Source organism: Bemisia tabaci, chromosome 3 (genome assembly GCF_918797505.1).
Source record: "Bemisia tabaci chromosome 3, PGI_BMITA_v3".
NCBI classification, from domain to species: Eukaryota; Metazoa; Arthropoda; class Insecta; order Hemiptera; family Aleyrodidae; genus Bemisia; species Bemisia tabaci.
Genome location: NC_092795.1, coordinates 22182257 through 22204181, shown reverse-complemented (window position 1 = coordinate 22204181; position 21925 = coordinate 22182257). Strand labels below are relative to the sequence as shown.

Here is a 21925-nt window from a genome sequence, read left to right as displayed (position 1 = left end):
TGTACCATATAATGACTGAAAAATGTTGGTGGAATATTTGTAATTTGTAAATTCGAAAAAAATGAGTAGCCGAAAAAATGGAGATGCGATGCGATATATCGCATGTATTTCTGACAAAAAATATGACATCCATCGAATCAACTCATATCTGACATCATTTCAATGCCCCCTAATAAGAAGCTTCGTAGGTTCTCTCATGAAATTTATCTGCCACCACACCACGACTGAAACACAAGTCGATGCTCCTAGGAAGTAATTATTCCCTATCCTGTGCAGCGGTGCTTTATCAGAGCAGTTTGACAACCGGGACGCTAACTAATTATCGTCTTTCGATGCAGGTACTTACACCTAATAGATGTGCTCTTCACCTCCTCCCTGCCTGTCGCGGGCTCTTCCGTCCGCTTGGCGACTTGCATGCAACAAATCACAACAGTCGAACTAGGCAGGGCCTACACGTTACGGTCGTGGAATTACATTCGCCAGGCCCCGAGCCCCTCCTCGCTGGTCGCTCCGATGCCGCTTTCTTCACCAGACTCTCGCCAAAATGTCCGGCTCATCTCCACGAGATGACGCTGACATGATGCTGAGGCCGAGAGAGACTCACCCACGGGTGTAACGCCTTGTCTCCACGACGCGCGACGGAACAAGTTCGAATCGCAGGAATGAAACTTCTGGGTTCCTTCCCCGTTAAACAAAGCAACAAAAGGAGGAGTAACGTTTTGGGCCTTTTCCGGCCCCACCTGGATTTTGCTAAATGTTTCATTCAAATGTTTCGAGAAAAGTCGTCCTAAAGCGCCAAAAATGCCAAAAATCGGATTAATCATCACGTCGAAGGTTCCAGGAAGTGAATTATGACTTTCATGTGGATCGTGAGACGCTTTTTCCACGCATTTTCTGTTGTTCGGTATATTTGGCCTGTAGCAAGCATCTTGAGGACCAAGGATTATCTCGAGGTTACAGGAATAAAGAGGTGAACTGGAGTGAAGGATAAAGTAAAAGCACCTTGAGGGCCCGTTTTGTTACGTTCATCTGCGCCATTACATGTTCCGTGAGATGCATTGCAATTTTCCATTTTCGATACGTTATTTGTAGTGAAAGAAAACTTGAAATTCACTTCCTGGAACCTTCGACGTGATGATTAATCCGATTTTTGGCATTTTTGGCGCTTTAGGACGACTTTTCTCGAAAATTTGGCAACGTAGGGGAAAGGTACAAATCACATTTTTATGTATTTTTTTACGTTCTTTCCGAAAATGTACACGGTTTTTCGATCAAATTAAGTTTCACACACGTAAACTTGAAAAAACCCCTAAAAATTGGTGAAAATTGGCAACAATGGACCGTTAGGCCCTTTAAAATTCACAGGAAGCCATTTTTATGGCCAGATATGAAAAGTACGTAGAAAAATACATATAGCTCACATCCATAGAGGGTGACTAAGGTCGAAAAACATTCAAAAGAGCTACCTTCAAGTAAAAAAAGGCCGCTAAAATCGACATCCAGGTACAACTATGATATTTTCATATGTTGTATAGATGGATAAGAGCTAATACCTGGTACAATATGAAAGTTGTACTCCACTTTCTTGAACCTTAGACGCGGCGATTTATCGATTTTTTGCCGTTTTTGACACTTTGGGACCAATTTTCTCGGAAATTTGGCAACGCAGGAAAAAATTTTACTGAACATTATTTATTCATTTTATTACGTACTTTTCAAAAATGTACACGGTTTTTGGATTAAATTAAGTTTTGAATGTGTTAAATGGAAAAAACCCCTAAAAATGGGCCAAAAATGGCAACAATGGGCCATTAGGCCCCTTAAAATTAATTGGAGGACTTTAAAATGGCCAGAAACGGAAAGTACGCAAAAAATTACATAAGAATCATCTGCTGGAAGAGTGATAATGGTCGAAAAAGTCGACGAAAATAATTATTTTTCGATTCCAGGATTTTGGGTTTGAGGCGCTGCTGCGCCCTTGCATGGGCTCCGTTCGGTCTAATATTTGGCACAGAGTCTACCTAAGACTAGTACTTTGAAAATATGAAACATTTAGCAAAATCCAGGTGGGGCCGGAAAAGGCCCAAAACGTTACTCCTCCTTTGTTCTCCTTCTCACTGAGTCGCTCCTAGGACCCCACAAGGACTCTGCTTGGTACTGCGATTAGTATTGACTAACTCGATATTTTCGATAACTCGATATTATGTAAAATCGCAACTCAAGTTATATGCCGAACGTCTATGAGTTTTCAATGGACATTTGACTTTGATGACGATGGTTCTTTTGTGAGCGGAGAATTCAACTTAGATCCCAATGTGAACTATTAAAGCTAATTTCTTCTTTATGAGTTAATTTTGGGTACATTCAAATGTCCAATTTCATATAATTCACGTGTTTTCATGGCAGAAAATTTATTTTGGTGCTGAAGTTTTTAACCTGAGAAATGGTTTATTGCTCCAAAAGACAATAGCCTTTAACTTATTGAGGAAGTATTGTCAATCATTTTATGGCCAATCAGCGTCACTGCAGACCACCAATTGCTCCCAACGACTCGACCAGGAAACACGACAGTTTTACTCGAGTACGTTTGAGCGACGCGCTGCACTCAGTGGTCAATCCTCTTCCTCGTTCCTGGAACCGAGTCGCATGCTGCGCCACTGGTAAAATTGCTGCAGCTGATGTCAGTCGCAGATCACTAATAGATTGTTTTGATGCAGTAGTAAGCCACGTTGGAAGATTGTCGGAGACGCGAAAGACTTTCCCCTACATTTGAAAATCAGAGGAAGTCACGTGAAGCAGAGGCGGATCCTGCAATTTGGCAACACCGAATTTTCTCCATTTAAACCTATGCTGAATAATTCATTCTTGTCGGAGCACCTAGCCTCTCTAAGAATCGATACATTTCCATAGGTTTAAATGGAGGAAATCCGGTGTTGCCAAATTGCTGGATCCGCCAATGACGTGAAGTATCTATCGATAACCTAAGTGCGAGACCTCGTATCTCCGTTTGCGATGTTACAGACTTCCTGTCATACTTTATTTTCACTTCGAGAAACTACGGCCGACTAAAAAATAGAACCGGCGACTAAAAAAATAGAACAGGGACGGGAATTTTGAAACACCGCAGTGGAGACACGTGGTTTCGCAAGTTTGTCATCGTTACTGAACTTCAAATTTAAACGTGAACAATTTACATATTTCAGGACGCAATAGGTCTACTTTATGCCCACAGCCTCTAACATCCTCGGACAACGAATGACGAAAAGTACTATCCATATAATATCTGACTGTAGGTTCCGAAGCGTGCAGAGTGATTAAAACATATCAGGTTCTACAGCACCTCGGGCTCGGTCGAAATTCGATTGACTTGAAATACTAGGTCAACCACTCTCCGTAAAACTTGGTCACAAGGCAATTCAGGACCGGCCGTCTAAATTGCGTGCGGGAACTATGCACGGTGGTATCCGCTGAGGATCGTCCAGATGCTAAGCGTGGTTGACTAATTTAGAGGACTTTAGTGTGTTTCCCCTGTGGCAATTGTAGCATTCTCATACGTTAAAATCAATTCGGCAAATCTGCGTTATTACATTCGGGCATAATGACTGGACATGGAAATTTAAGTCAAGTAAGCGGGTGCATCGACTTCTTGCTTCTTGACAGGAGGCTGAGACTGAGCTTACAATTAGTCTTGTTTGTGCAAGCTCGTAACCAGGCACAACGAACCTACTTAATTATGAATATTTCCAACGGGAAAAAAGGCTACCTAAATTATCGACAGTAAACTTTTTTTGCCATCTCATACTTATTTATTAGTGCATGCATCTGAATCAAAGAGAACGAAAACACACCAACTCGGAAAAATGAAAGTAATCAAGACACACGCAAAACTGCTCAGTAGGTGAAGAAATTAGTCTGAGAAAAATATTTTTGGTTCCGAAATACAAGCACTTAAGGATAGTTTAAGGGTCCAAGTTGGAACAGATGCGCTAACTTTAATGACCTTCATAAAGATTGATCGTCTTTAATGAAAATTGATCGTTTTCGAGTTACCGGGTTGGTGTGTTTTCGATCTCACTGATTCAATTAGGGTGTGTCTCTCCCTCTCTTTCGCGGAGGGGCTACTTTTTATTCTCTTACTTGCAAGCAGCGCGACCTTTGAGACTTTTAACGGATTAAACAAATAAACATACCGTGTCGCGTCACGATCAATTAGGATTTTGGTCCGTGAATCTTTTGCGAAAAGTTGGAACGGAAAAAAAGAGCCTCGATGTGTTACTGAACCAAACAATGCTGCCGTCCAGAGTAGAAACGCCGTAACTTCATATGGACTACATTTTGCAATTAGGAACTATAAATTCCAGCCCGGTTTAAAAACAACGTATGTGCCATTAGTTTCCCTATGCACATAAGTGTTCTTTCAGATGAGCCAGAATTTATAGGTCCAAATTGCAAAATGAAGTCCATATTAGGTTTTCAGTTTTTTCCGCACAAGATGTTTTAATACATTTAGAATAATAACCAGTACTTACCGGCATCGCCGAATTATACTTTTATACTCAAAAGCGTGGTCAGAAATTTCTTCTGGGGGGGGGGGGGGTGTCCATGGTCTAAAATTCCATGAAGGGGTCCAATACCTCCCTCCTCTAGAGTGCTGATTTTACTTCAAGTCAAACTTCACGACCCTAGCTCTGCACCGCACGGCGCTTTACAACTTCGCTTGGTTGATGCCTGAAGATAGAAATTTCATTGCCAACATTTTCTTAATTGCAATTTTATCCGAATAATCAGGATTCGAGAACTCTTGAAGCATCGTCTATTACAGGCATGAAATCTGTTGAAAATATATTATTGAACTTCAATCGAGAGCTTAATGACTCGCATTATTTGAGGGATAAAAAATTAAATTGTAAGACAAAACATCATTAGTTGATGTCGATTGGTAAAGGGGCGACATCTTTAAAATAAAATAATAACCGAAAGGAGTGCAATGATGTACTACGGAGAGAGGGAGCTTCTACTGTTCTACCCATGCGTTTAAGTCTTTTGACCGATCAAAACAAGATTCCGATTTTTTCACAGGATCAAAGGCATGAGGAAGTAACTTTTTTAAGTAATCAACCCAAAAGAGTATAGATGCACTACGGAGAGGGGACTTCTACTGTTGTACCCGTGCGTTCAAGTCTCTTGACCGACCAAAGCAATATATCAACTTTTTCACGGTATCAAAGGCATGAGGAAGTAACTTTTTTAAATAATCAACCCAAAAGAGTGCAATAATGTACTACGGGGTACCCGTACCCGTGTTGTACCCGTGCGTTTAAGTCTCTCGACTTACCCAACGTGATGTCACCTTTTTCGCAGGATCAAATGCATGCCTGGTATCTTGGGTCGATGAAAATACCATGAAATACTTTTGGTTCCACCTTTAAAACCAACGAGCATTTATTCTTTAAATTTACAGGTACAGAATAATTGTGGCGTACTACGGAGAGCTCAAATTGACATAATGAAACATACTGTACCCCAATAGTACAGCAGCGTGTGTGAAAAGAAAAATCCAAAAGTTTTGATGGAATTTCGCCATTTTTTCTGTCGAGCGAGGGTAGATTGACTGAAAACCAATTAAGTCGATACACGAGTTAATGACGCGCTTTCTCAACTGATTGTGTTGAAGTTCACTGCTCGTTCGCATTTGCTGATACATACATCTATGTTTAAATCTTAAGTTTTATTATCGTGGAAATACTTATTGCAGCGGAGGTGCGGTCTTCTGATCCAACATGCTTCGAATACTAGAGAATGCTGAGAATATGATATATATGATATGAGAATATATTCTCTTCAACATAGCGAAGACAAATTTGCAAACTTCATAATTACAAATTTGGCAATTTGCTGTTCATAATAAGAATAGCAAAGATCTCGAGCCATACGTTAATTTTTAAAGTTGCAAAGATTTGTACCTATTGAGATAGAAAAAGTACTAAGACATGACTAGAATAAAATAAAAACCTATATGTTTTAATATCTCTAAAAAAGAAGACAGAGAATTTTATAACAACTGTCTTTTAAATAATGGTTTTGTTATCTAACGTTACTCAGTAACTTTAATGCAATTAGTTTAGTTTTAAATAATTTAGATAGATACAAGAAAATACTTGCACTAGTTACGTTGTGCATAAATAAAATTTCCTCAAAAACAAAAACAAAAAATCGAAAAAAAAAACAAAAACAAAAACAAAAGACACGATGAGAAGAGGTTTTTGGCGAACTTTAAATTTTTAAATCAATCGCAAGTATTCGCGATGCCGGGTTGCCAAATTCTGCCATAAAATATAGAATCCCGTAGATGGGACCAGAACCGGTTGTCTATCTCCGTCCTCGTCCTCATCCTCATCAGGGAGCGGATATGATCCGCTAAACGTTGGCGGCCGCGGCTGGTATCGGAGCCGCCTGGCGGGAGGATATTATGAAAAGTGACTTGTCTTGAGGTCAAACCGTTTTACTGTTACTCCTGTTACGTTGCCCTCGAGACCGACCGACACGACACCGCACTCCAGACAATCCCGCTCCGTCATATTCACCCGCATAATGAGCCATCTCAATTGCTCAATAATCACCCAAATGGATCTGGAGCAGATTTCCAAGCTATTGTTCGAGCCTCTTCCACGCCAGGGATCTCAATGGCTCAGTAGCGTGGGCCACAGAACCATTCGCAGTAGCATTTTATCCATCAGTAGAAGATCGAAAGAGGCTGTTTGTCAAATACGCAATGATTATTTTCCCAGATTTTCTTAAACTTATCCTCCTTGCATCCCTCTACACCCTAATGAACATGTAACTCAGACCTGACCTTACGCCCTTGTATCCATCCATAAAAAAAAAAATAAATAAATAAAAAAAAACAAAAAAAAACATGCGGCTATGTACATTAATTGTTCGCGGGACATGCCCTGAGTCAATCATCAAACTAAATTTCAGGTTAGGGTGGAGCGGAAAAATCGAATTTCTCGGGAAAGGCGGTTCTCACTGAAAAAAAAGTTGTCGAATGAGCCCAATATGAATTACAAGAAATTTCGTCGCATAAAATTGACCCCCTCCCATCCCATAGTAGCCTTAAAAACCTAATTTTCAGTATGAGATTTCAAGGTTTCAGACGTATAATTTTCAAAAGATGTTAAAAAATTGTGCTCTTGGGGTCGCAAATCGTCGAAATCTACGGGGGATGAGTATACCCGCCCACCATTTGACCAAATATCTCGATGCAGCGCTGAAGGGTGCCCGCGCGGCAATTTTTTCTTACAAATACGAGTCCATTATGTGCGTTACGCGTTCATGATACAACAAAATGGACAAAATTTTGTCCCTAAAGAATCACAATTTGTGAAAATCTTTCGAAAATGATATGTTAGAAAACTTGAAATCTCATACTGAAAATTTAGGCTTTTAAGGCCGCTATGGGGTGGGAGGGGGTTAATATTATGCGACGAAATTTCTTTATATTTCATATTGGGCTCATTTGACAAATTTTTTCAATGAGACTCCACTTTCCCCGCGAAATTCGATTTTTTTGCTCCACCCTATCTCAGGTCTCCGGATCAGAGGCATCAAGCATGCAGGAAAATATTCTCAATCTTGTGTTTCTGGTTTCTAGGACAGCACAAATAGGCTGTTTCAAGCCTAATCACTGAGGATATGCCTAGTCACATTTATATTATTGGAATTTGCCGTGCTTTCATCATTGTTTGAATCCAATCGATACCCTTTAAAATCGAGATTTTCCTACCGTGATGTCACGTATGGAGCATTTTTAGAGACAACGCCATGTAAAAATTGGCAACTCAACACAAATCGTGAGGTTCTAATACTCGGCTAGGGAATTAACGCAAGGATCTAAACGTCTTATAATTGCAAAACCTCCGCCCTCCGGTGCGAAATGAGCAACTTACTTTCTGGCAGAATGATTCCTTGCTGCGCCTGTTACCTCGGGGCATTTACGAGTCATACCTGTCATTACAAATAAGGTGCAGTTCTCCCACCAATGGAACGTATCTATGCTTAAAGGAACTATATGCATAGGTTTTGTGTGCAACATAGTTCCTTTTGCATAAATACGTCCAACTGGAGTCCAACCACGGAGTAATCAAAACAGTCTGTCAATTAGGCCTTGTCAACACGTAATTATAATTGCACTGGCCAGGCTCTGGAGCAAAACTGGATTTATAATAGCCGTATATTTTGGCGACATGTATTTAACGTGCCTTTGAATTTGTACTGCGAAAAAAATCCAGATTTTATTACCTTGCTTTAATTTAGGACTAACCCAATCTTAACTAGGATGATTTCCTAAATATGAACCGCTTGTTGAATTTTAATATCAACTCGAATGGGTGCTCATATTTTAGATCCTAAAGTGTTCCGTATTTTACGTCCAAGAGTCGCTAACGCTTTGATTCGATTTTCGTCGTTACCTAGATGGGCGCGCTGTATATGGCTGGTGATGTTCTACAAAACTTTGGGAACGAATTTCGGCTACGGATTGCAGCTTAAGGTTTTTTTCCATCATCCAGAACTTCTAGGGGGGGGGGGCGGAGGCAGATGATACTATTTTCAATTCTGGGAGGCTAGGTTTTCCCTTTCGTACACCCAGGGTCAACATATTGAAAATATTATTTTTCAGAATATTGCAATCATTTTTGACCTATGGTCAGATTTCAACAACAAGACGTGATTATGTTTTAAAGTGGAGTTCAAAGCAAGATTCACTTTGAAATCCAAGCAATTTCCAAGCTGTTAGTAGAATTCCGGCAAAAAGGCAATGTTCTGGCGAGCTCGCTTGAAACGAGGCTCATTAAGTCGGCGCGCGGCGAGAACCGTTTTCTTTGAGACCGAGATGGAACGAACCGGCTTTGGCTGCGACTTTTTAAAAATTCGCGACCGCTGCCTTAGGCCCTCGGCTGTAATTTGAGCCCCCACCGGAATGCACATTGCACATCCCAGTGACTCGCCATAAACTTCGCCGATGCAACGCTGGCGCAAAATGGGCGCAAATCCTGGATTCTTGGTCAAAATTCAAAGCTCATGAAAGCAGGACATATCCCGACTATGGATGGAAATTATTTTAAGCTTGCTGGAATTGAGGCACTGGATGCGGAAAGGGCACTTCTCGATTGCGGTGTTTCAGAATCTCTGTTGCTAATTAATCCATTGGAGAAGAATTTAATGGACGATTTTTCCAGAATTCTTTCCATAGAAAATTGTAGAATTATGAGGAATATTCAGTCAAATTTTTAGTGAATTGTTGGATTGCGAAATTGTTGGATCCAACAATTTCGCAACACCAGATTCCCACTATTTAAACCCATGTTAAATAATTGATTTTTGTCGGAGCACCTGGCCCCTCCAATATAATCAATATATTTCCATACTTTTAAATAGAGGAAGACAATGTTACCAATTTCTGGATCCGCCAATGAATATCACACGCTTTAAAAATAAAAAGCGTGACGGTCGTCACAGACAAGAAGGTTTAATGGAGTAAATTTGCGGTTTTAAATCCTTCCAGAGTATTATAAATTCCGGCAGTGACTGCTAAGTGACCTAATCGCAAAACTTAAAATTGAATAAATTATTGAATGAAATTTGGCAATCTGCAAATGCGCGCACAGGGCTTTCCTTCAATACGGCAGGTTAGTTTCCAAAATCTAAGATCCGAGGCGAAGGAATTTGGTTATTATACCTGCGTTTGGCTTCCAAACAGCGAGGTTCGAGAACGAGCTTGTGCTTGAGTAATGTACCACGAGTCCAGGGCCAGTGTGTCAGCATCGCTGCCACACTATCATCACCCCGGGCAATGAGCACAAGTCCTCACACCTGTAGAACGGTAAAAAAAAAGTCTCCTTGAAAGAGAAGGGCTGTGATACGATAAATAATATCAGTGCTGATGGAGGTAAAGTGAGCAAGTTTATGGCAGGTTGAAAAAAACAACAGTGGCACGAGGCGCGTGGAAATATATTGTAAATTGCATCTAGTGATATTCAAAAAAATATTTGTGCCCACTTTGCCCACTTGCTACTACCAGTTGCACGTGTGCCGACTTTCGAGATTGTGCTTCATTGCTGTTGAGTAAACCCGCCGTTTTTGTTTAAATTTGTCACGACCGTCACACCGCACCGCACCGCACCGCACCGCACCGCATAGACTATTTTGTGTGTAATAAGGAGGGAGGGGGGGAGGACCCCCGAATTAAATTGTCAAGCTTGATACTATACTTGACAAGGGGAAAACACCTCGATCCAAAATAATCTAGTTGAATTTTTGGTTTTTTGGAGGACAAATTGAACAGCTCTCGTAGAATTGCCCGTATGCGTTTCACTCCGACCGGCGCGGTGCGGTGTTGCGACTGCACTGTGCAATGCGTGAAGTATTCCTGCAGTCTTGTAGGCGCTATTGTGCGCCTCGTGCCGCCCAGCGACCACACTGTGTTTTGGCGCAATGCGTGAAGTATTTCTGCAGTCTTGTAGGCGCTAATATGCGCCTCGCGCCAACGGCGGCGCGGCGACCGCCCTGGTATCGGCGCAATGCGTGAAATATTTCTGCAGTCTTGTACGCACTAATGTACGTTTCGCGCCGACCGGCGGCCGCACTATGTTTGACGAGATTATATAGAAACAATGATACAGCATTAGATTTGAAAGAAACTGTAGAAACAAAGGAGAGATAATAAATTTGAAGAATGGCTGGGCAAAATTGATGGAACGGTTCATGCAGCGTGTAGACAAAATTATTTGAATAAAGAGTCTTTCGAAAATTAAATGAAAACAAGAAAGCAGAAGCTGATGCTAGTACATTTCCTCCGTGAAAAAGAGATTTACATAGAGGGAGCATTTAGACGTAAAGAGACAGCGTTTATTTTGCCAGTAAAGAATTGCACTGAAGAGTTAAAACATGAAATAAGGGCAGATTTGCGCAGAAAAATAAATCAGTTCTCATCTAAGAATGGAAAACTACTTTTTTTCAAAAATGAAAATCTTGAGGAGGAATAGGCTAAAAACAGGTACGAATACGAGTTGTAAATAGCTTTGATCTCGTCGCTGACGCAGCATTAAGAATGCACCACTAAGTTTTAGCATGGTATTTATTCTGATAGGCCGCATACTGAAACGGATATTATTTTGAATGAAGAAATAGAGATGGTTTTAACGTCCCTACATATAATAATTATCAGTTTTCATTGGAAGAATTGCCTAAAGCTAGCGTAAATATTTCAGAGAAGACACTGAAGTCAAAATTACTTATGATATTCGGCGAACGCGTTTTAATAACAAATTTGCCTAAATTGAATCTATTAAAGTGAGAAATTCCACCATCTCACCGAAAAAAAAGTTTGGTAACATCTACTATAAGTCTCCTTGATTTTTTACACAGTCGATACTATTTGTGAAAATAACCAAAATTATGGTAGTATTCACCAGAAATCTGGTGATACTTATCATAATATGGTGCACGCTATTGTAGAGTCTGGTGTTAATTACCAAACTCGTATTACTAAGTCAGAGTGTGGTAAAATCTACCATATCTTTTTTTCAGGGCTGCATTAACTTCTGGTGCAAACCGTAAATGATCTGACATCAAACATGTAGCCTGAAATTTTGTTTACGCGTCTTCAATACACTGGAAAAAAAAACACATTGGATCCATGTAGAGTCTAGACTCTTGAAAACATTGACAAGAGAAAATACTCTTGATTCAATCGGATTTTTGCTTGAATCAAAACGAAATCCGCTTAAATGAAGAGGCTTGGTTCTTGATTTAAGCTAGATTCTGATTGAATCAAGAGTACTTTTTCTTGTCGATGTTTTTAAGATTCTGGACTCTAGATCCAATGTGTTTTTTTCCAGTGTACCTTTTGATTTTTAATAATACGATGTACAGTACTTAATGAACCACAGTTACCCACTGCGGAGCGGATCATGGAAACTTGGATTTATGACCTAATTGCGATGCCATTGGATGATCGCCGGGAAAAGCAAAGTTGCCAACCACCAGGAAACGGGTTTTAAACCCTTCGGAGGTCAATTGAATGTGTATAATTTTCGATAAAATTTGGCTATCGGAAGAACAATGATGCATGACGCCGGCAGCGGCCTCCGCGCTATAGAGAACTGACGGATCACGTCCGAATCCGATTCGTTTGACCAGCGTTGCGGAACAGTGAGAATTCCTCGTGCTCCTCCGTTTAGATCAATAGGAAATGATGAATTTTGGAACAAAACCGGCATCGCTGTCTGGATCTCCCGACTGGATGAGTCGGATAGGGAGGGGGATTGATCCAGTGGCCGTGAAAACCCGAGGAAAATCCGCGGGGAGCTGGGTCACAGCAAGGAGACATTTGGGAGTCATTAGCCCCACCAGAATAGAGTGATTTAAACTCTTAGTTTCCAGGGCTCGGAAATACTGGGAGCTACCGGACTTTATCAAGAAAATCTCCAGCGGGCTGATTGTTGAAGGTGATAAACGAAGAAAACATAAAGAATATGGAGCGATCCTATTGGTTGAAATGGGTGGTTCCTGTAATACATTTTTATTTTTTGTCACAGTTTGTCCGAAAGATCTTCCGACCCGATTTGCACGATTTTTGCGGTTATCGATAGGATATAGCCCTTAATGAGCCCTCTCTTTTTGGATAACTCCCACAAGGGATGCACAATGTGGACCTCAGAGGGCGCGAAACGCCCTCGGGGCGTTCGGCCGCGTAGCGGCCACGGGCAAACCTCCTATTTATTTTACATTATTCAACCACATTTTTTTAATTATGCACCGAAAGTTGCTAAGTATATGGTTTTATCCATCGTCCTATTTTTCTGTGAGAATACTGCCGTGTTTAAATAAAATTGTCTTCTTTCCATTATACCTCTGGTGAAATCAAGGTATATTCGATGTTTCTCTAGTCTGATCCAAAAATGATGTTTTGCTGTTTCAGGTCTCTGGGCAGTGATAAATACTGCAGGGATGTGCCTGAAGGGTCGTTTAGACCAACAAGAAAGCTCATTGTGGGATGCCATGTTTAAAATTAACGTAGTTGGCACGCTGAGAACCGCCAGGGCGTTCCTGCCTCTTCTGCAGATCAAACAAGGTGGGTTTCGAACTAACTTCGTTATCTAATGAGTAGACCCATTTTACCTGATGCTAGATGAATGATGTGTTGGGAAGTTTTCAAACTGGATTCTCATTGTGAAAAAGAATACTCGACACTGCTATAATTGAGAGGGCATTGATCTTCTATATAGCTTTTGAAGTTGAAGTTTACCTAATGTTCGATGCATGATGCGTTGGAAAGTTTTCAAAATGGATTCTCATTGTGAAAAAGATTACTAGACAATGCTATAGAGGGCATGCTTAAGAGGGCATTGCTCCTATATATAGCTTTTGAAGTTGAGCAAAAGGTTAGTCAGCGCACCTTCATGTTTTTAGGTATGCAAAACGGACGATTATAGAGTTTAAATAGTAGCGTCCCGGCGCGCAGCGCTGTATTCAAGAGAGGATCCCCTGAAATCCCCCTTCAATTTTTCGTTTTGATGTCTTTGAGGTTATGGATGATGGATGACATCAGCGCTAAAAATATGAGAAGAGGGGGAATAAGTAACCATACTTTCTATACTTTGGTCCACAACAATCACCAGAAAATCGACGATTTCTAAAAAAAATTAGGGGGGGGGGAGGATGGATGGATTGGCGATAATTTGTGGAGGGGAAATAACTTTTTTAAGGAATTAATGTCTTATTTCAACTCATAGAACACGCTTCTTTGATTTGAAAGACTGGCGGAACAGTTTGACATCCTGTATTATAAAGATTTGTCTGTATTCGATTGATTCAGTCTTAAAATATTTAATCTTTCACATGAGGCAATGAGGCTTCGCTCAATACCTCATGTTGACGTTCTTTTTTGATGGCAGGACCCCTTCCCACCACCCACTCGAAAAGTCCCATAATTTTTGGGGAGTTTCTTTGTGCAGAATATGTAGGTATTTATCTATGGTATTTATTTGAAATATATTAATAATTGTGTCTTCGTTGTTTGTGTCAGGTCGACTGATCAACATCGGTGCAAGTGGAGAGCGGGAGCAAGGATGCGGGCTGGTTGCCTATACGGCGGCGCGACATGCGGTCGTGGGCGCCAGCGCAGCTCTGAGGCAAGAAATCGGACCCTTGGGAGTTCGCGTCATTACCATTCACACCGATGCCATCCCCTCCGAAAAGCTCTTCACCTGGCCACGACTAATGAAGTAAGTATTCAAAAATAAAAAAAAATCGCCAAAAATGTGGCTCCAATTCCGTAAGCATGTCCGAACTCACCTTTGAGTTTTAGGAGCCATGTGGCGCATCAAGCCCGATTTTTAGGCGCCATTGAAGATTTTTTAGGGGCCGAATCGACTTTATGCCTATATATTGCGGCGCATTTAGTGAAAAGTTAGACGCAAGACGTTTTCGTAACAGAACTAGAAAGTAGCTGTAACTTGGGGAAGACACAAGCACTAAGGATGAAATCGTGAAGAATAGAAAAAGCTTTCACTTATAGTGCTGAAAATTTCGAATAATCACCTAATATGAAAATTCAGATCTTTAGGGGACAATTTTTAGGGGTCACATTGGCGCAGAGCCTTCATTTTTTAGGCGCCATGGCCGATTTTTTAGGCGCATTTGGCGCGTTGGCGCCTGTGAGTTTCGAACACTGTCCGTAAGTAACAGGGTGGTAGATAAGTGCCAAGTCCACATTATTCGGCGGAAAATCAAAGCCAGAAAAACTAAAAAGTAAAATTGGAGTTACAAAAAGAACTCAGTTTCAGAAGACTGAGAGGGGTGAATGTTCAGCTCCGGCTGACGCACTGGAATATGATAATCAATGTTTTGGGGGTGTTTTCCTTATTTCGTCCCTAGATGCTGTTCTGTTACGACGGCAGATGTTGTAAGGATTACACTTTTGTGTCATGCCTCGTGTTATATCCATCACGGCGATTCAGTGTCATCTAGAATTTTGCGGAATATCAACCTCGGCTCATTGACTAGATATGATCCGCTGAAGAAGAATGCGACAATTTGAGGTTTTGATAAAGTTTTAAAATTGATGAAGATCTTTGATTGAGCCAATATAAGCATATCAGCTAGGATTATTAAAGCGAAAAAAATCACAATATATCTCAAACCTCACCTTAAAGGTCGCAGTTTCCTTCATTATTCCTGAAGGAAATCGATTTATAATTAATGTGAAAAGAACAAGGGGGAAAAGGGGAAATAAGGCTAAACAACACTAAAAACCAAGACGTCTCTATTCAAAACTGAGTTTTTTTCAGTAGGAAAATAAATTTATGAAAATTATGGAATATCGATGAAAAAACCTGAGACCCTACATGTTGGTGCCGAGATCCGAGAAAAACCTCTTCATTTTTAATTTATTTTCCGACAGAAAATGGCTCAGTTTTGATTCGAAACGCTTCGGGTTTTTAGTGTTGTATTTTTAGCCTTGTTTCCTCGTTTTTCCCTTTGTTTTTTTTTTCATGTAACCATTCTCTCGGGCTGCTCCGTAAAAATTTGTATCCATGTATGTATAATAATCGCATTTCACTATTTCTCACTTGATCATGAGAATTCGGTTCCGACCAGCGGGAACAGCCCGCGGCAACGCTCGTGGCATTTCAATCGATTTCATTTCCATTCTTGGCCATTTTTCCGAGCCTGCCCTCCACCTCCACCTCCCCTCCGGAAAAAAATGAGTTATGATGCCAAGTCCGCCTGCAGCGAGTGGCATTATGCACGCACATTAGTGCTGCTGTAGAGCGGACGGACACGGCATTCTCATGTGATAAGCGACGTTTTCGTGAAATCGATCGACTTTCGCGGCCTGCTCTCACGCGACAAAGTGAGCTGGCTGGTCGGTGGCACCAGATTGTCGGATCCCGCAGAAACACTTCTCAGATGGAGATATATAGATGGCTAACGAAAAATACCGCCATTCTGCAATGTGACGATTTTGCAGAACGAAGAGGAAACTTCGTAATTTTTGGTGATTTTAAAGTTAGATTTGCATTTTTTTCATACATTACAGCGTGATTGAAGCGCTCCCCTACAGATTTGGAAAAAATCGAAAATCATCAGCTTGCGTATTTAATACTGCAGAAAGCGGCAAAGTCGCTAAGTCTTTTTTTACCAAAAGTGACAGTTAGGCGCTATTGTTCGATAGCCATCGATATGTAGATTTCGGGTTTGCTCGTGCACTAAGGATGTAAAGTTGAAACGCAAATTTGACCATCAAGAACACTCGGAAATGTAAATCATCCCCCCCCCCCCTAAAAAATATTATAAAATCAAATTGCTCCACCGCAAGGAGACCAATTCCAGTAAGGATAATAGTGAACTCCTGCTGTTACAACTAAATTTTAACTTTGCGCGTCTGGCGGGAAGTTGTTGGTTCTGTAAATCTACACCATAAGAAATCAAGCTTATTGAGATGTCGAACAAATTTTCGTGGAATGCTGATTTTACTTTAAATTTCGGTCAGGAAACGGATTCATTGCGCTGGAGTCGCGTTTCATCTATTTCTTCCCCAAAAAGTAGATCGTTTTCGATATATCAAATAGGTGAGATTGTATCTATATCGATTGGTTCAACATGTAAACACAGCCTCAAAAGTCAATAGAGTAATCTGAGGAAACGGGGTTTTTCTGATAGATTTTTGATTCTTTTGAGTACTACATGGCATCGCAAGGTGAAATAGTTACGAATTTTCTCATTTTCAGCTTCTCCGATTGAAATCCTGAAAGTTTTGTTTGGGGTTATGTTCTATTGTTTTGAACCAAACGATACATCGAACCACTATCGAAAACGATCTATAAAAATTTTTAAACCCCAGAGTTTCAGCATTCAATGGTCAAATTCAGCAGTTAATTTTCAAACATCTGATAATGATTGCAGTATTTTCAGTAGATTTAAAATACAGAGCAAGGATCCTAGTCACAACATTTTATTTGCTCCGTGTACGACTTTCCTGAAAAATGAACACTGTAGCTGCGTCGGAAGCCTGTTACATGACATTCATATAAATCATAGCCGATACTGCGCGGACAATTTAGCGCTCGGATGAGACGACATTTTCCCGACGACGCCGCCGATGGACTCTAAGTGGCTGACACTGGGGCGTTGATCAGCCTCATCCACAATGGGACCATTTTCCCGCGCACTGGATCCGAGCCTGGAAATTACCGTTTATTTCATTTTTCCTATTATCATTTTTCCAGCAGCGGGCTCGGGGCCCGTGCGACACGGTGCCCGTGCCGTGCGGTGTCATCCATTGCAAATTGGAAAACGCGAAAACCTGCCTCTCTCCAGCCGTCCATCATCGTGCGGAGATAGACGCCCGCCGCGCCGCGCCGCGGCCGCGCTGTTAGGAACTCCATCGGGGACAGTTATTTCGGACGCAGGCCTATTCCCACCGTTTCCTCTGATTGTGAGGGCAGCTATCATGCCAAGTTGCAATAATACACCAAAAAAAAAAACTCCGGCTCCCGGAGCCGTAATTACGGGTTATATAGCACTACCGTGTGTTGCGGGTTAGGAGGCCGTAAGTCCCGCATTCAGGAGCCAAAGCATCGGCCTTTGAGCCTGGAGCTCTTTTTTGCTACGGGTTTAGAGGCCGTTGCTACGGCTTCTGAATGCGAGACTTACGGTCTGTGAACCCGCAACGCACGTTAGTGCTATATAACCCGTAATTACGCCTCCTGGAGCCGGAGTTTTTTTTTTTTTTTTTTTTTCAGTGTAACCGTAGAAAACAGGGATGTATATTCTACAGGGCCACAACAAGAAGTAATAATAAATTGACCGGCAAATGAGGGTTTAGCCGAAGGGGGTTTTTTCGGGGATGGTGGGGGGGGGGGGGATTAGAAAAGGCGCTAAAAAGTTCGGTCTCTTTAAATGAGCTGATGTGGATGTGCTCGGTTCAGTCGTTGATAGCTTACGATTTGATCTCCCTAAACGAACCTTCCCCCGTATTTTGCAAAATATTTTTGCGATTTGGAATCCAGCATAGTCCATAAGGGACCTACCTACCTGCTAAGATTGTACAGTTTTTTCCTGTTGCTCCTTTCTATTTTCAATTATATAATCCAAGTGGTGTATAACTATGTATTATGATCAATTTTTACATCAACTTTTTTGAATGTATAACCAAAAACTTAGGGTATATAACAGGGACGGACTGGTTCCTCGGAAGGGTACGGGCCAGGAATAGACGGAGTGCATGAAAAAAGGGTGAAATTCAATGAATCTTCTTGAGATTAGAGGGCCAGAAGAAGCCCTGTTCCTGAATATTTCAAATATTTACCTATTTTTGGCTTGATATTAGATTTTTTGAAAGTAACAGGCATTCATTTAATAGAGAAAAATTTTGTTTCACGGTGATACGGACACTAAGTGCACCGAAATTCAGTGGCATCTTTTGGGAGAAGAAATTCGTTGTCTCGGCATAGATACAAGTGCCTTTATGAGATTTCTCCATTTCGATTTGGCTATAATCAATGAAAAAAAAAGGGGGGAAAGGACTTGAGGGCATCCCGTCATGCAGGGCATGTTACGGCGTCCCGGCGAGCCAGTCCACCCCCGCTAGAGTGAATAATGTGGGGATGAATGCACTCGGTTAATCGTAAATATGAGAGCACATTCTAAATATGCACAATCTCACAGCTTCCCAGACCTTGCTAGGCTTGAAACCAATCCCCTCACTCTCGGCGTTAAAGTTTTAAAGTCTCCGTGTTTGTGTGTTTAGGTGTGGCGAGGAGGACGCAGACCTAACGGAGAGGTATATCAAGTACAACCCCTCAGTGATCCCGAGTTACGGGATGGAGACAATCGAAGAGGCGATCCTCACGGAGACGCCGAAAGCCGCCTACTCGCTCAGCAAGCCAACCGGCTTCAGCAACTATGTCTCAGCCATATCTCAAAAGTTCCACCACTCCAAATGAGCCCTTGCTCACATCAGGACTTATGATTTGCAAACTCAAGGAAGTCGGTCATTTGACCAGTCTTGAAGTTGTAGAGGATATCTTCAGGCAAAATGTCTGGGGCACCCCCACGAACTGATAATTCCACATTGATTACGTTTAAGTACAGAGAGAAATACTTAATACTCAATTTTTTTGACCCTTATCTTCATGGGTAAAAAAATGAAACAGAAGCCTAAAAATTAAAATTATACCCAAGATGGTAAGAATATCCAAACAAACGCAAAGGGGTTTGATTCACGTGATCGAAATGGATCTCACATTGAATATCAAGCGTGAACTGTCACATGGATATGTGCCGCAAGCCATGAAACTGCTGTGGAGATTTATGTATAAAAAAGGGCGGAACATTCCGTTTCGTGAATAACGATCTCTACAGTTTCATTCCCCTAAGCATCATCATCATTTATCATCGTTTGATTCCTTACATAAAACAAAACTATATCAATTAAAAGGAGCCATTGTTTCCTCACGTAAATTTTACGGAATATAATTATAGACTGGAATTCATATCGAAAATTCATATAACACTACGCAGTTAGTATTTTAAATGTAACCACCAGTCATGGTAATAATTAGGGAGCGTTCATAAATTACGTAACGTGTTAAGGGGATAGAGGTGAGCTTGCGTTACGTTACGGATCCGTTGTTGCGTTACGAAGGGTCCAATAATAAGATGAGGGGGGTCCAAATTTCGAAGAAGTGCGTTACATAATTTATGAACGCTCCCTAAAGGTGGGTGTCCAAAGACATCTAAATCATTTTGCGACTTCACAAAGTCCATCGTGATGATCACGCAACACCCCGTCCGGAATTCAAATGAAATCCAGATGATATCAGGATTTCTTCTGAAGCAGTAGCAGTCGGTTCGAAACTGAAGCCATTGCTCTCTCACTGGTTGTTACCTATGGCATACCTGTATATTTCCACTAACTTTTGCCTTAGGTATTCAGTCAATGATAAGATTAAAAACTAAAATGTGCCTTCCCTTTGAATTTTAGACGCTGTAGCGAGCTCTAAAAACTTGGCTACCCCCAAAAAATAGTAATAATTATTTTAGAAAAACGAAAAAAGGGGGAGGGGGGCTGGCAAAATTCTGAAATCAACTTTTTTGCGAGCATAAAACCGCAGTACAAATCAGTGAACCTTTTTAGTGGAATATAATGAGCTAATTAAGTATTCAAGCGGGCCATTAAAATTAGGAAGAGTATGTATTACCGGCATTTTCCCATGTTATCTGTATCTAAATGGACTCTGAGTGGAACCTGCAGTGGCGTGGCGTGCTTTGCGATATATCGATAGATCTGTCATTCAAACCTATGGAAAAGGATCGATAAACAGGGTGTTCGCAGCGAACACCTAAATAATCGATTCTTTATCATAGCTTCAAATGGAGAAATATCGATAATCGACCATTCACGCCACGCCACTGGAACCTAGTCACTTTTCAATACTCTGAGCCAATAACTGTTAGTCTTGAGAATGTGGCTAATATTCCCCTTTTTGCTATCGATAACTTTTCAGTTAGAGTTGAAGTAAGCAGAGCGAACAGTGTTTCACAGAGCATCAACGCTTGGTATTAGTTATGTTAACACGCTATGAAATGGTACAAAATACTTAATATCTGAACTTAGCAAAATGTTGAAAACGAACCTGAATTTCAAGGGTGCAAGAATTCGAACAGAAATTATTCTGCATTGTATGAAAAGATTCGAAAGATATTTTTTGACCCGCACTCATGCATGCAGGATGTTAGGCATGTCTTGTTTTTTACGACTTGTTAAGATTTTTTTTCAATCCGTGGCTTTTTTTTCTTCTTCTAAAATTTAGTGAAAGGGCAAAGTTCTCTTTTTGCTCCTTTTTAAGTGCCATCTGTACCTACCCGAAACATACTTCAACGGAAATAAGCTTGTCATAGACCCCGATAAGTCTCCTTCACTAAAGCCAAGAATCCCAAAAAAAATTACCTCAGCCTGTTATATGTGCTCATTTTGTTCATCGTCAACATAATAATAATACACCATTGAGTAGTTTTCTTCAGGTGCAATTTTTAACATGTTTGATGTAGAATTTTAATTTTGATTTAAAAAGAAACACGTTGTTCTCTCTCATTCTCCATATCCCCTAATCAAAGAATATTTTCGTTTCTTGTGCAAATTTCACCGTATAGCTTATGTACTCATGCCCATGAACAAAATACATTTCTTTCTTTCTTTATTTTCGTTTTGCCTGAATTTAAATAAAAAAATAATTTTACATGATATTCATGTGTATTAAGGAACATGTTGTACTGAAGTTATTGCATGTTGCGTCGTGAGTTCATCACCGTCAATCAGTACCTACAATGAGTAGTGTGTGTTTCTGCAAAGTAGTCCAATTGGCCCCGAGAACGAGACCCAATCTGGGAACCACCTACAATATATTCCAGATCCAAACTTTGTGTAATGGCCGATGTATTTAGCAAGCATCAAAATGTATCTAAGCAATATCTAGTGTATTTTTGTACTTAAAGTATTTATTAAAGATATCATTATTTTTCAATTATGGTTTTAAATTATGGTCTTTTATTCTATTTTATTTTAATACACCTCCTTTTTTTCACCCATCCAATCCTACATAGCCATGATTTTACCCAGTGGCGACCTTTAAGACTTAAGCAGTCACACATATTTACATCGCAACCGCATTGGCTAAAGCAATATAAAAATACGCTGTCGGGCCAATGATTAAAGATTAAAATATAAAAATGATGGAAAATTGAAGTTTCCCAGACTTTTTTTCCTCCTCTAAAGGTACTCAAAAACTTGACTTAAACTCGGAGAACGAAGCATACACCTGTGATGCAGAAAAAGGATGCCTATATTATTTTATAT

The 21925-nt window shown here is 40.7% G+C and overlaps 1 protein-coding gene across 1 annotated transcript in view; it reads left to right on the top strand.

Annotated features, from left to right (window-relative positions):
- Window positions 1-21606, top strand: part of LOC109029959 (D-beta-hydroxybutyrate dehydrogenase, mitochondrial) — a 97625-nt gene extending 76019 nt beyond the window's left edge. The window contains exons 4-6 of the mRNA XM_019040688.2: window positions 12983-13135; window positions 14090-14288; window positions 18818-21606. Of these exons, the coding sequence (XP_018896233.2) occupies window positions 12983-13135; window positions 14090-14288; window positions 18818-19013 (548 nt within the window). The 3' untranslated portion in view covers window positions 19014-21606. The remainder of the gene's footprint in view (window positions 1-12982; window positions 13136-14089; window positions 14289-18817) is intronic.
- The last annotated feature ends 319 nt before the right edge of the window (window positions 21607-21925 follow it).